A 16,117-nucleotide genomic window follows, 5' to 3' on the forward strand; every position below is an offset into this window, starting at 1 on the left:
TCGAACGACAAGCGATCCCAAAAACATTAGCAAGCATACGTAAAGACCCATCCACACGCTTGCCATGCCAGTGCTTGTCGTTTGCTGCTCATTGCAAGCATGTGGAGCATGCAGCCATTAGAGTATCGAGACTGGGGTTGTCAAATCAAATGATTTTACATTTTGATTACGATTTGATATTTCAATTTTGATCTGTCACTTGTCATTTTTTCATCTCCATCTCGGATCTGCAGCTGGGGGCGTTTGGTGTATTGTTCTATCGAGAATCCCTAATCAAAACGGGAATCGGGAACAAAGCGTTATTAAAAATCTGTGCCAAGTTACGTGGAAGTTGTTGACGTGGCCGATTCCAACAAGCCGGCGGAAATATCAGCATATTACCTACTAAAAGTGTATTAACTATCACGTAAGTTTTTTAAATGTAGTTTTGAAATTAGAGAATTAAAATATGTGCTGTTTAGGCGATATTTAAATTATCGTAATATAATGCCGATAAATAATTTGCAAACTTCATTTTACTAAATAAGTAGATAGTTGTGCATGCATTCTTCAATCAATACGCATATTATAAATGCGAAAGTGTTTGTTTGTTGGTTTATTGGTTTGTCTTTCAATCACGTCGTAATGGAGCAACGGATCGACGTGATTTTTCGCATGGGTATAGTTAATATTTATCTCAAAAAATCAAAGAGGTGAACCCTTTTTTTTTATTGGACTTCTTAAATCATAAATCCACGTGGACGAAGTCGTGGGCATCAGCTAGTTTATAATAATTTATTATTACAAAGTTCCTATTTGAATATTTGTTTAGGTGGTTGTAGTTACATACATTGTATCAAATTAAAGCACATAATTACAGTTCTAGTGACTACTCCTTTGTATTTTAACATTAAAGTTTTAAATTAAAATAAATTATGAACACAACCTTTTATTTTAACATATTTCACAAATACATCTGGCTTACAGAGTATGGGCAACGTAAATGTTTTATCACATTTAGTGACTATTTGCTATAGAATTTATCTTCTGTAATGTTTGAAGTTTATCTATCTACACTTGGCCAATGTGGTGGACTATGGCTTAATCTCTTCTCATTCTGGAAGATCTGTGTTCAGTAGTGGGCCAGCGATTGGTTGGGATGATGCTGATGATGAATTCATTTGCAGACAAAATGCTGACCACCCTATTCATAGCACTGGCGATAACAGCCGTGATTGCGGGCGTTCCCAACCCTGACGAGTCCAAGCGTATGATGGACCACCTCTCCGATGCAGAGCATTACAGGAATGAGCACCATAACAAGCAGTTTGATCACGACGCTTTCCTCGGGGAAGACCAGGCTAAGACCTTTGATCAGCTTCCACCTGAAGAGAGTAAAAGAAGATTGGGGTAAGGAGTGTCAAGATTGATTAATAATTATTTTACAAAAAAAGGGGTTATAATAATTTTACTTTACTCAAATCTATCTTTTTATTAGTGTCACCGCTGCTATTTGTCAGTCTGTCTCTAGCTCATAGATAAAAGAGTTAAAAACCTGAAATTTTGGTTTTGGTGCAGAATGTTGATCTAAAATCGAATATTAAATTAGAAATTCAATGAAATTATTGTTCTATAAATTAAAAATATTGTTTTTCTTACCCTAGCTTAGACTACAGCTTATTGAGTAGAGTACAAATATAATTTTTTGGTCTTAAAAAATTAAAAAATGGGGGGCCATCAAAGTTTTGATCATTTTTGTGACTGGGTCTATCACTAAACTAGTTAGGAATATGGAATTTTGGTACATTATGTACCACATGCTGCATTTAAACAACAAATACTAAAAACAACGATTCATGAAGTCGTTTGTAAGCTGTGACCAAAACATAATAATTGTATGTACGAAACTCTAAAAGACCATGGCCCGATCAACACTAGGCCCATTATTTAATTGAGATTTTGACCCACTTATTGGATTCTTATCTGTGTCAAAACAATCAGAAGAAATGATTGATGACATTTGATGAAGTAGGTATTATACAATAACTTCCTGCAGATTACCATCTTTCGCGGTGCATTATCGCCCACAGTACAGAATGTGGGTTAGCTAAACTAGGCAACGCGCGCAGTCGGCAAATATGTACCTACTCGGCTATTTATAAAATTGCTGTTAAATGTTATTGCCTTGCTTGTATGCGTCATTTATGAGTTTGCTAACCAATCTTACGTTTCGTCAAGCAATTTAGCATTCTAAGGTTGAAATCTATAGAGTGTACTATGACTTTGCTTAGACTTGAGTTGCAGTTAAAATGAGACAGATTTATGCCAGTGGTATAACGCTGTCTCGTTTTAACAGTGTTTTAAGTATGAGCAAAGTCAAAGTGCGCTCTATAGATCTCAGCCTGGTAAACACCTGGTAAACGATGGTAAGTATTTTGCACTTTTGCACAGACCACTGTGGTATTTTGAAACCAAAAAACCGGCCAAGTATGAGTCAGACTCGCGCACCGAGTAATTACACGGGTAATTACTCCTTACTCGGGTAATTTTTATGCATAAAAATAAATAAAACCTGTTTTAGAATATACAGGTAAAGCCTTTTCATATGATACCCCAGTATTGGTATAGTTATCTTACTTTGAAAATTGAAATACATTTTTTTTTTAAATGATGTAACCACAAATTCACGGTTTTCGTATTTATTCCTTTACTTGTGCTATAAGACCTACCTACTGTAAGCTTGGCCCATATTAATTATCTATAAACGTGTAGAAGTTACTGATTAGATAGTTGGCGCCACTCAAATCATAACAAATCATAACATCATATTAGAAGGCGTCATTGATTGGCTGAAGTTGTTCAACATCTGATCGATAAACGTACTGTATATAAAATTCTTATAGTTTTTAGTTGATGAATTGTAGCATAATAAAGGATAATATTTGTAATCAATATATAAGATGAAAACATCTTTATTACTTAGATGATTTGTTAAACGAGCTTGATGATTTGTATATTAGTCACTAAGTTTATTCATTGTACAATTTGGATTGGCCGATAACGATAAGATAAAAAGGGGAGTGGCTAATAAACGTGGAGAGGTTACCTGTAAGAGTGGTTTTAAAACGACGACATTCGAAAATATACTAACGTAAGAGGAACAACATTTATTTGACACAAATGTAAAAGTTAATAAATTTAAATATGAAATAAAAGTATAATAATTTATCATAAAGATTGTGTTTGTGATTTCGTCAGACCTTACCCAAAAGGTCAGAAGAGGGACATCAAGAAAATATAATATTTTCTTGTCACGCTCACGACTCAGAGAAACAAGTGGAAATATACAGAGGAACGAGAAAGAAGTGGAGGTCTAGTAGACCACAGACATTTTGGAGCACAAGGCCAATATTTGGGCCTCAATATATCAAAGTACCTAGTCATGGCATCAAAGGATTTCTGGATAAACGGGTAGGATCTTTCCATGATTTTATTTTTATTGATAGCTATTAATGGTAATTTTTTTTTTTTGTGTGGGTTTTCGTTTTGTTTGTTCTACATTTAGTTATCATTTTGTTAAAAAGCTTTGCTCCGAGTTGGAATGGAAATTATATAACGTTATGATACCTAGAATTACCCACATGTTTATAATTCATCTTGTATATTGGTTATACAAATGCGATCGACCTTCAAATTGTGGTTTAAATAACATTGAGGTATTTAGAAGGCTTATTTTACAATGAAAAATGAAAAATGTTTATTTACAAAATACAGTCTTGTACAATTTTCCTGTTTCTGGTGGTACCCGCACTAGGTTATCCTGTATCGTGGGTACAATGGAATAGATAGTGAACATAGTGTTAAACAATATAAAAATTGTGGTTTACTTAATGATGGGCGTTATTGTTACTTTTAAATAGTTTTCAGGATGTATCTACTATGTCCTGCCGGGGTTTATTTCTCATTAAATGATTTCACAGGTGAATATCTCACGGAACGTGGTATTTCAATCTTCACACTTGTAATCGTGTGCCGAATTAGTTTGGTTAAGAGTTACGATAGGGATTTATTTTCACATAGTGGTTTTGTTTTACGGAAGGTGAATTTCTGGATTTAGGTTCAATCGTTTGCTGCATTCATTGTATAGATAGATGTTTTCCTTTTTCTAGCACACAGTGACGCGATATTATCACACAGCACTCATTGGGCATCTTGAATGTTGTTTTGTGAAATTATTATTTTTTGTAAACCGCTTTGGGATAAGGTAGAAAAAGTTACATGAAATAGCTTTTCGTTTTACGCCTGCCAGTGAAATAATCCGCCTCTACTTGTAATGGTTACTGAGTGATTGGGGATATAAAATGTTAATTGATAAAAATGAAGGTGATCCGTTGTAATAAAGTAATAGTGACCAGGGTTAATAAATTGAGCATTTTGAGAAATATAAATCCTAAAATGGGTGTAAAAGTAGGTTTATCTTATCTGGTTATTCTTTAACTAAATTTAAAATTATGGTAGGTAGGTAGTCAGATAGTTTTAAATACGGGGTGCATAAATAAGTGTTTTTTTTTTACAAAAGTGAGGAGAAATGTTTTCATTTATCTATTTTTACCACTTGAAACGCGTAATGTTTGAGTTTCAAACATAACTTTGCTGATAACAGCTCACCATGAACAACCCATGGCCGGCCCACTACTGAGCAACAAGTGTCTCCTCACAGAATGAGAAGGGTTTAGGCCGTAGTCTACCACGCTAGATAACAGCTAATTTACTTTTAATACTGGCACAATAATTTGAGTACTACGAGTAGTAGGTAGGTATAGTATATGGGCAGCGGGGTTTTTTTTTTACCTGTATTCACGCAATTAACTGTGTACTGCCGCATTTAAATGCAATATGATTTTGTTTTTATTGGATTAACATCGCTTGGCGGGTTAAATTCCTGGCAAATGTTCTATTAAAATTAGAGTAAGTTTTTTTTTAATGGTAATATACCTACAGTACTGCCCTTAGGGCAGGGCGCGATAATAAGTACCTACTACCAAAATACTATTTTCTTTGTTGTACGAAAGAAATTTTAGGCAAATATCTTTGCACTACGCTCGCGTTTGTGGCATGACATTATCCCAGAAATATATTTAAAAAAAAAATTCACGCTCGCTTGACTCGCTTCGCGATAGTTCAGTTTCGATATGCATTTAGTTAACAAAACTCTCAGGAAACCACGTTTGTTGTGCTCTCGAAATTGATCAGTCTATTTGATAAAATCGAAATGCGGTGCCTTATAAATTTCGCTTAGGAGCGCCGGTAGTATCTCATGATAATAATATGAATATTGATCATAATTTTTTTTTTAGGCTGATTAAGCATTGAAGGGTTTTCGGCTGGTCTGGCATTTCGCCTGATTTTATGTTTTTGCTTATTTAGCGCGTTCAGGAAAGCTTTGACAACGTTTTATAACATGAGTATATATTTTTTTTTGTTTTAGTTACCCAAACAGAAAAAAAAAGCATTAAAGATGTGGGACCGAGGGATAAATCTAGTTTGATTTTTGGTTGGATTATGAAGTTGTAGTTAGGGTATTTAAAATAGAAAGATTTCAACTGTAGGAAATGATGTAAAACATGTTGAGGATAAGTTGTGTAATAAAGTTGATAATTCACTTGTTGGATGTCACGCGATCTATTGCGAGGAGGAATCTTTTTCTTGTCTCTGTTTTTATAAATACGGTGTTCTGACGGGTTTTTATTTACGTCTCGGATTATTGAATACTTTCGGTGTTTGATTGGACGGTTAGAGGTTGCAAAAGCAATCGCCCTCTAATTAAATCATTTATTTAGGCATTAGTTCAATTTGGATTAAATCTCGCGAAAAGCCACGGTGGTTGTCTCTCGCGCGTCTTGGAAAGACATTCCTAATGCCTGTTTTTCTGGGAAGGGATGCATTATCAAGTGAGATGAGCTGCAATGTTTGCGGCTGATTATTTTGGAAAATTTGCAATCGTGGCAAGTGGAGTAAAGTTTGACTAAACTATTTAATGAACTAAGTATATAATGGATTTGGTGAATGGTTATATTATATAACATTTTGATAAATGGATGAATTTGAAGAGTGTATGTATGTGGTTGATGCGCATTTGTTTCATATTTTTACTTAAGTTATAAAGTATTACATTTGGTGAGTAGTTATTTATATTTGGTAGGGTAGGTTTGATAAACTAGTTATCTTGATTAATAAGTGAGTTATCATTTTATAAATGCGTACTTTAATGTTTGATGGACTGGTATACTTGATAAATGTGCATATTTTCATACTTCAAAGACAAGTTGTACCTATTAGTTTCTTCAAGCTGTTAGTTGCTGATAATTATATTAACATTCTTTAGAGCGCATGTCCTATGGACGAAATCGTTTATACATACTTTCACTGTTTGAAATGTTACAATCATAAAGATATAGTTATGACTAGAGGAGGTCATAGCTTGTTGCCGCTCTTGTACATCCATGTGTCGACTAGGTATTGTTATCTCAGTATATTTCAGGGAACCTCCGTTCGGGTGAAAGCGATAGCTGTTGGATAAATGCTTGTTGGGTTATCAGAAGACCGTGTAGTCTTCGATGAGGTTACTTGTAAATATTATAGCGAAATAGTAAGTTTAAAAATAGAATGAGGCTAAACTAAAAAAATGAGACAAAGATAAAAATAATAACTTAAAGCATTGAAACAGCATAAAGTGAAATAGTAACTTACAAACTATACATACATATTTACGAATTATGTAGATAGATATAGTATTACTGGATTACGTATATCAAATAAGAATACTGTCAGCTCATGTTTTGTTTTCGGCGTGGTAATTTTACGCTTAAAACTCATAAGAGATATCATGAGGTTCGCTTTCTGTAAAAGTTATTAGCTTTAACAGTTAATTGATTTATTACATTATTTATTTATTATACACTCAACAAGTAAAAGTATTTTGTTTTGACAAAATCCAAAGAAGTACCTATTGGATTAATAAGGCAAGGTACGAAGCATTGGCTGGATTTTACAACATTTAAAGTTTCCTGTTCATTTTTATCATTGAGTTAATTTGAGGCGGAAGGATCCTCTTGAAAATTTTTAAGATTAAGTTATTAGTAAGAAAGTATATTTTGCTTAGGTTAGTTTAAAATGTACAGCCGGTAATTTAAAAAAAAATATATATATTTAATTTTACATAATAGGTGAAGCTGGTTGATGCACCAAAAATCGAATTATCATAGGAATTTAATTAAGCTAACATTTTTATTTATTATCAACTTCATATATACAGTAGCAAACTGATTAGTTGGAATACATGCAGTGATTGGAATATTTAAGTTCCGATAGAAGAATCTATATCGTGGCTTGTTCCTTTATGGACAAGAATATTTTTTTTTGACTCGTGGGACCACTTACACAAAATATCAACGTTCGGTTTGGAGGTCTTCCATGGCTATTCCTACAGTTCCATGACGTATTGAATTAACACTTTGTCGCTCATCACATCAACCAGCACGGCATTTGGGTATGATGGATGGATGTAGATAGGTACACATTTGATGGGGGGGGGGGGGGGGGGGTTTAGTGGTTTGTATCAATAGGAACCAGGGGTTGAATGAGGAAGGCTGAGGACAGTACGTGTGGTGCTTACTAGGGAAGGTTTATGTTCAACAGTGACCTTATGATGATGACGATGTAGATGACGATGATGATGATGATGGACGTACGAGGATGAATCTTTTACGAAACGAATAAAGGGAAATCGAACAGATGCGGGTCATTACGGTTAACATATAAAATAATGTATAAGGTACCTACTTTCTTCTAATCTTTATGATCGATCAGCTTGTGATAGAGATCTTGATGTCGTAGAGAATAGAGATGTATCGAACGGAATATTTATTTCATTTTTTTTTTCCTGCTATTATGTTGATATCGCTTTTCTCTATGAAAAGGAATTAATGATAAACTAATAGGTATCATTCGGCGGCGAGTCGCGACTGTGTCGTTCCCAGGGTCGAATTTGGTAGTTCTGCTTATGTTACTCGAAACGACAAAGTACGCCATATGGTGCATATTATGGCTAAAATAAAATATATAAGTATCATGTGAAATTATAAATCAAAGATTCTTTTTGCATGTAGATATTATATGGTTAAGAGGCACAAGTGACGCAACTACTGTACCCTGGCGTTTGTTTAACATTGTCCATTAGTACTTCAGAATGTGGATTTTGCTAGAAAAAAAAAACAATAGGTAATTGTAAGAAATATGGGAAGCGTAATCTGCATTAAAAGAAAAAGTTTGAATTGGAAGCAACCAGGCATAGGATTTTCATACATCCGTAATCACGTTCCTTTCAACTCTCTATCTATCACGGTTCACGATACGCCGTTCGCGGTTCGGGCCGTGACGCACGTGCAGACGGACAGACGGACGGAGAGCAGAGGTTTAGAAAATAGGGTCTTGTAGGCACCCTTCGAGGGGTACGGAACTGGAGAAAACTAAATTATAATAATGATAATAGGTTTTCTAGGTTACCAAGTAAAATTACTTCTCTTAGGTCGGATTGTATTATGATGGATGCTTATGAAACAAAATTAAATGAACGGTCTACTCAAAGTGTTTTATGTTTGCAGGATCCAAGGATGTTCGAAATGAACAAATGAGGGAAAGGAAGACCCAAAACTAGGTATGGGTCAGGGACACAAAGTCCCAAGGAAGGAAAGGATGGAAAAGCCCCGAGGTTACGGGCTATGGACAAAAAGTCCTATAGGAGGAAGGAGGTGGACCCTAGGATAAGGGTCATTAAAAACTTGGATCTGGAGGGAAAGGACCCTAGGATAAGGGTCATTAAAAATTTGGATCTGGAGGGAAATAAGGACAATCATATATGTATCCCGGTAGAAGAGAGACGCGCCAAGGCTCGGAATCCGCGATTTTCCAATAAGAAGGGAAGAAGAAAATATGTGCGTAAAACTATTGCGTTGAAAGTGTATGAAAATGTTTTGTGATTTAAATCGAGAACTGGCGGCGATTAACTTTAAGTTTAGAGAGTTTATTTTATCAAAAGGACAAGAAGTTCACTTACACATATTCATATTAAGAATCGCTCCCGATTCTAAATATAAATATAGAAGAAAACATAATCTTTAAAGGTATGGTGACTATACAATAATATAAAAAGTCAAAACACGTTATATTCGTTAACAAACTATACCTACATCTAGCTAAGATATCTATGGTGTTTGACACTGTTTGATTAAACTTTAAACTTTGTAAAAGATTTTTCCTCCAGTATGAGTTTCGGCAAGTACATTATGTAGTAGAGCTAGGTAGTTTACATACCATAATTAGTCCTAGCTTTATGTAATTGTAGCATAATAGGTATGTTCGTTTTGTGTACCATATTTATGAGATTTAGCTTTAAAGTGATGCGTGTATGTACGGACTTTAATAGTATTTTCCTAACAAATAGACATATTTTGAATTTGTATAATTGACTTATATAATATAGTTCATCAGTTTTCTTATATAATTCTTTAGTGGGAAGGAGAGTCTAGTTGGAACAGAACTTTTAACAATTTATTTTGAGATACTTGAAACCCTTTAAAGTAGTTTTTAGTAATTAGTTTTACATGCTCATCCCCAAATCTCTATTGAGTGTTCCTGTAAAATATTGGCTTGTGAGTTATAATTGATACTTCGGACTTTATGCATGTACCTACCTTCTTTGATTAAATGGAGGCCTCCTTTAGTTGCTACTGGTCTCGCAATTTTTGATATCTTTATGATTTTTGAAAAATTATTTATAAATTTAGAGTGTCTGCATCTTTTTATTTTAATATTAGCGGAAGAGAACAGAAAAATGAATTTTAGATTAAAGGCTAAATTTGAGTGCTACTGTAGACTGGCAGGTAAAGTTGCGAGGGTAAATAGTTTGGAATTGAATTGAGTTTATCTGCTATTTTCTAATTATATCGGATGGAAAGGGTTGCTGCGAGTGCTCTAAAATTAAGTTGCAATCATAATCAATACCAATGTATCAATAAAACTGTATATTCCTTCTAGTTAAGGTTAGCAAGAATATTAATTTAATTAATTACTATCTTAATTTTTTTTTGTTTTGTTGAACTAAGTCTTTGTCATTTTGGTTGTGAAGTTTACATGTTACTTAAGTTTTAATTTTTTTTAAAAAGCGATGAGACTCGCTTAAAACAGGATGGCCGAGCTGTAAGCTTGGCCCATATTAATTATCTATAAACGTGTAGAAGTTACTGATTAGATAGTTGGCGCCACTCAAATCATAACAAATCATAACATCATATTAGAAGGCGTCATTGATTGGCTGAAGTTGTTCAACATCTGATCGATAAACGTACTGTATATAAAATTCTTATAGTTTTTAGTTGATGAATTGTAGCATAATAAAGGATAATATTTGTAATCAATATATAAGATGAAAACATCTTTATTACTTAGATGATTTGTTAAACGAGCTTGATGATTTGTATATTAGTCACTAAGTTTATTCATTGTACAATTTGGATTGGCCGATAACGATAAGATAAAAAGGGGAGTGGCTAATAAACGTGGAGAGGTTACCTGTAAGAGTGGTTTTAAAACGACGACATTCGAAAATATACTAACGTAAGAGGAACAACATTTATTTGACACAAATGTAAAAGTTAATAAATTTAAATATGAAATAAAAGTATAATAATTTATCATAAAGATTGTGTTTGTGATTTCGTCAGACCTTACCCAAAACTACCTACCAAATTTCATGATTCTACGTCAAATGGAATAACCTATAGGTTTTCTTAACAGACACGACAGACGGATGGACAGACAGACAGACAGACAACAAAGTGATCCTATAAGGGTTCCGTTTTTCACTTTGAGTTACGTAACCCCAAAAAGGGGGGTTTATTAAGAATTTTTATTAAATGCATAGTATAAGCTCTATACGACGGACGCTTGCTAAGAGCTAGCTGTGACAGCGTTTATTAATCGTACACGCACGTTAAGCAACGTTGGCTGGGTGGGTGACCGACTTTGGAAGTCCGAACTCGGTTTTTAGGAGAGTTCCGTATTTTGTCTCCTCCGCGCCTCGGGGAGCACCGTGCGGCGGCTTTTGACAAGATGCGGCAAATAATTCTATAATACTTACTATAATACTGGAAAAAAGTTTAATCTAAAAGACATTGAAAAATATTTAATCTAATAACTAATAAAAATTCTGGCGATACTATGAGATAGGTACCTATCTAAAGTTCAGCGACCTTTCTTATCAGTGATTAACACGCGGTACCTAACATTACATATCAATCATTCCAGAATAATCGTAGACAAGATAGATGCAGACAAAGATGGGTTTGTCTCTCTCGTGGAGCTGAAGGATTGGATCCGGTACACTCAGAAGCGGTACATCGAGGAGGATGTGGAGCGACACTGGAAGCAGCATAACCCTAACAACGAGGACCTTATTACTTGGGAGGTACGTTCAGATTCGCATAAGGACGGGTCGTTTTAGGGTTCCGTACCTCAAAAGGAAAAACGGAACCTTTATAGGATTATTTTGTTGTCCTATAAGGGTTCCGTTCAAGAACAAATATATTCAATTTTTAAAGTAAGATAACTATATCAAATGATGTATCATATGAAAGGGCTTTACCCGTAAATTCTAAAATAGATTTTTATTTATTTTTACACATAATAGTTTTTGATTTATCGTGCAAAATGGCGGAAAAATACCCGAGCACGGAACCCTCGGTGCGCGAGTCTGACTTTCACTTGGCCGGGTTTTTTTTAGCAATGTGTGCTATGTGTCCTGCCCTGTCTGTATGTGGAGACCACAACAACTTTTTCAAAACACAAAATGTTACAATAATATTGTCGGCTTTACATTGCTATAACTATACTGATACTGCTCTGTCTGTTACGTAATCCCATACAAATGACAGGGATAAAGATCTCAGTGGGCGTTAACCATTTTGAATAACCAATTAATCACAATCATGTTTTGAGAAAACATTCCAAATCCAATTCGAAAATGTTTTCAAAGTGTTTTGAAGAATGTGTAAGTATTCTAAATTCAATTAGAAAATGTTTTAAATAAACATTCGAAATTTAATTCGAAAACATTTGTGATTGGTTGGTGATTTAAAATGGTTAACGCCTACTAAGATTTTCGTCTCTGTCATTTGTATGGGATTATGACAGATAGAGTCACGTACTAACTTCTTTTCAAACATAGAGTATACGAGATAGAGTATCCGCCCAAAATATTTCATAATATTATATTAAGACTTCAATTGTTTGTTTTATTTCAGACATACAAGAAAAATGTGTATGGGATCATGAATGAGATGACTGAGAACGAGCTCAGGAACACGGAGGGCTTCACTTACTCTAACTTGCTCAAGAGGGACAGGAGGCGGTGGGTGTATGCTGGTATGTGATGCTTTCAGTAATTTTTTTAAAGAATATTAGCCATGCTAATCATGACTAATACTCAACATAATTAAACATTCATCATCATTATTGTTAACATAAGAAATACTTTTTTTTTTAACATTGTACACTTTTTGATTATCGATTGTGGAATTCATGAGATAATGATGTAATACATATAATCAGATATAATTTGTCTTTTATACAACTCAGTTTAGGGTTCTGTACCCAAAGGGTTCCAATTGGGCCCTATAACTATGACTCCACTGTCCGTTCGTCTGTCTGTCAGCGGGCTGTATCTCGTGAACCGTAATAGGTAGAGAGTTGAAATTTTTACAGAATGTGTATTTTTTATTGCCGCTTCAACAACAAACGATAAGAAATGTTATGATGAAAATGAAATGTATCATTTCTTGTACGATGGTACAGAACCCTTGAGTGCGAGTCCGACTCGCACTTGACCTTATTTTTTTATTTATTTATTATTATTGACATTAAAAAATACAGAGGGTTTTTGTTACATTCAGCCCACAAAAACCACAGTTGGTTTTAGCGGGCACTGAGTATACTAATTATAGCTATACAATAAAAATAAAATTATAGAAACCAGCATGCATAATGACAAATTGGTAATGTAGGTACATAGTACTTAATCTAGTGGGTAGGTAAGAACAATGTGCAGCCTGATTTTTTTATTGATTTTTCAACAGACGGCGACCAAGACGACGCCTTAAACAGGACGGAATTCGCTGGTTTCCTTCACCCTGAGGACCACGGCAACATGAGGGACGTCGTTGTTCTGGAGACCCTCGAAGACATCGACAAAGACAAGGTGAGACTGACAGGGCGGTAACTTTTTTTTATTTCTATAAATAAATATGTTCCAATTACAATGTTATTAACGTTGTCACTAACCACCAAGGCACGTAAAATGATTCGTGAAAAATACCTTTGTATAGCATTCTCACTATCTGAATCCGTACCAGTGGACGTACAAGTGTTTGGATGTTTCGAAAATGAAATGTGAAACCTGCCCCTCAAAGTAAAATGGATCTAAACTCCATTATTTTAAGGTTCAAGTTCATCCAAACATCCACAGCCAGCGTTCCAAGCCGAAACTTTGTAAATATATTTCAGTAGTATGAAATAAACGACATCAGAGTGTAAGATGTTATTTTTTTGTTCATAGGACGGCAAGGTGTCTCTAGAAGAGTATATCGGGGACATGTACAAGCCGGAGGAAGGCGAGAGCGTCGACGATGAACCCGATTGGGTCAAGCAGGAGCGGGAGCAGTTCACTGGTTACAGGTGATGCATACATTTTTTGAACTATTATCTGCCTCACAGCGTCGTGGGTCGAATAGACAACCAATAATTGAAAAAGTTTTCAAAAAACCCTGACAGCATCTTTTTCAAACCGCACATTAAAGCGCATAAAATACGAATTTTGATTTTTTAAGGCTTTTATGCACCCAATAACACTCACGCTTGCTTCTACTAGAATCTAATGACGTATCATTTATCAAAATTTTTTTCGCCCGCGGTTGGGTAAAAAAACCACAATTATATTGTACCTTTTAAGATATACACGGCAGTAGCGTGCACTTCATAGAGGTAGTAAAGAAATATCCTGCGATTTTGATCGTAAAAAATGATTCATTTGTATAAATACTATATTATGAAGATTGAAGACGTTTACTATACCTAAAGAGTTAGTTTTTGATCACCTGCAATAATTTCTTTGTCTCAAAACTATATTTTTTACGGAAAAATTAGTAGTCTAGGAAACGTTAATTTGCTTCGTTTAGTTAAATATCCGATTATAAGTATAAAAGATGTGAGGTGTCCATGCATTATATTTCTGTGAAAACCTAAATCAATTAGTCAATAATAAAGGTAAATAAATTGTTCACAGAGATTCAAACAAAGACGGTTTCATGGACGAGCACGAGGTCAAAGACTGGATCGCGCCGCCGGAGTTCGACCACGCGGAGGCGGAGGCGAGGCACCTCGTGTTCGAGGCGGACGCGGACGCGGACGAGAAGCTCAGCAAGCCGGAGATCTTGGACAAGTACGACCTCTTCGTGGGCTCGCAGGCCACGGACTTTGGCGAAGCGCTGGCGAGGCACGACGAGTTCTAGAAATCTTCCGGATGATCCTGAATTTTTACGGAATATTCTGCAATATTCCATTATATTCTAGAATGTTCTTTAAATAATCCAGATTTATGTTAAGAGGCGTCGTGTACGTAGTGCAAAAAACAGGACTGTCACTTTGTTTTTAAGGAACAAGCACAAGGTCAAAGAAGACAAAATGTTCCCGAATACTCCAGAATAGTCTAGAATATTCCGTAGTATGACAGAATTGTGTAGGGAGTAGTGTAAGTAGCGTGGGAAAACCTCGCACACGATTGTTCCTGTACTTTTTTTAAACGAGGTCCACCTCCTACAAAAAGTCACGCTGTGTGGAAAAATCACGCGATCAAAAAAGGCATAAGTGCGTATCCTACGTCCTTAACATAGGTTGTTCAAATCTTATTATTAGTAGGAGGCACTTTCATCATAATCCAAGGCCAGTGTTCATAATTTTTTTTTGCGAGTGGAAAAATGCGTGCCACATTCTGCTTGTGTTGTATTGAAATGTAAGGTTATCAAGGCGGACAAAACTTCGCCATACGCGAGCATTTTTCCGCGCGTTCGCTACACTGCCTCGTTTATGCGGAATTTAGGCAACTTTAACTGTCACTTGTTATATAACTGTCACTTCTTTACTAATTTCGCAGAACCGAGCGGAATTCCTGCTCAGTTTTATCGCTTAGTGTTTGATGCGGAATTCAGTTTGCAAATCCTACATTTCTTAGGTTGAGATCTATAGAGCGTACTTTGCTTAAGTTTCAGTTAAAACGGGACAGATGTATGTCTCATTATAACGCTGTCTCGTTTTAACCTTCTCTTAAGTCTGAGCAAAGTCAAAGTACACTGTATAGATGTGATGTCAGCTTCGACTAACTTGTAAAATTCTTGCATTTTTAAAGCGCATTTTCATACTATGTTTTATGAAAAAGCTATATCGGTCGTCCATACATATTTTTGATATATTTGCCATATTACATTATTTAATTAATTTACTACTTAGTAGCTTTTATGCCGGATCTAAATTTTTTTTGTGTATTTTATGTATGTATATCTGATTTGAGATAATAATGTTTACATTCCTGTGATTTCATTTTCTCATTTTTTAACTTCAAGCAATTAACAACTGCCTAACTTAATACAATAGAGTTAAGTAATTCTTGTTTAAACTTATAACTTAATAGATTCCAAAAATGTAAACAATCTTACTGAATCTCTTATAAAAGAAATTACTATTTACTTAATTTGTTACTATTTATGTACCTAGCTAGTTAAGATTCCTAATTAGATACCAAAGTTTAATAATTCGAAACGAATGCTGTAATATTTTAATAAATATTTCAATATTATTACTTTTGTATTATTCTGTCATAATATTGATAATATTCAATATTGAATTCTGCTAAATATTCCAGATTACTTTATGCATTTATATTAATTATGTAATACATGGTTAATTAGTTACGTAATAAATAGTTAATAATAAATAAGGTAGCTTAGAATAAGAAGACTAATTTTTTAAAAAC

General features: G+C 34.7%; 1 protein-coding gene across 3 annotated transcripts; it reads left to right on the top strand.

Annotated features, from left to right (window-relative positions):
* Positions 1-194: 194 nt before the first annotated feature.
* On the top strand, positions 195-15,836 carry LOC123865903 (calumenin-B). Of its 3 annotated transcripts, none has more exons than XM_045907123.1 (7): positions 195-406; positions 1,167-1,389; positions 11,344-11,503; positions 12,339-12,459; positions 13,170-13,291; positions 13,649-13,767; positions 14,375-15,836. In XM_045907123.1, the coding sequence occupies exons 2-7, from the start codon at positions 1,172-1,174 to the stop codon at positions 14,598-14,600; spliced, it is 966 nt and encodes a 321-aa protein (XP_045763079.1). In that variant the 5' UTR covers positions 195-406; positions 1,167-1,171; the 3' UTR covers positions 14,601-15,836. The 3 variants fall into 3 exon arrangements, with proteins under 3 accessions (XP_045763079.1, XP_045763080.1, XP_045763081.1); XM_045907124.1 differs by having other exon boundaries at positions 195-390; XM_045907125.1 differs by lacking the exon at positions 195-406 and adding an exon at positions 438-526.
* The last annotated feature ends 281 nt before the right edge of the window (positions 15,837-16,117 follow it).

The sequence above is a fragment of the Maniola jurtina genome, chromosome 6 (assembly GCF_905333055.1).
Source record: "Maniola jurtina chromosome 6, ilManJurt1.1, whole genome shotgun sequence".
In the NCBI taxonomy this organism is placed as follows: Eukaryota; Metazoa; Arthropoda; class Insecta; order Lepidoptera; family Nymphalidae; genus Maniola; species Maniola jurtina.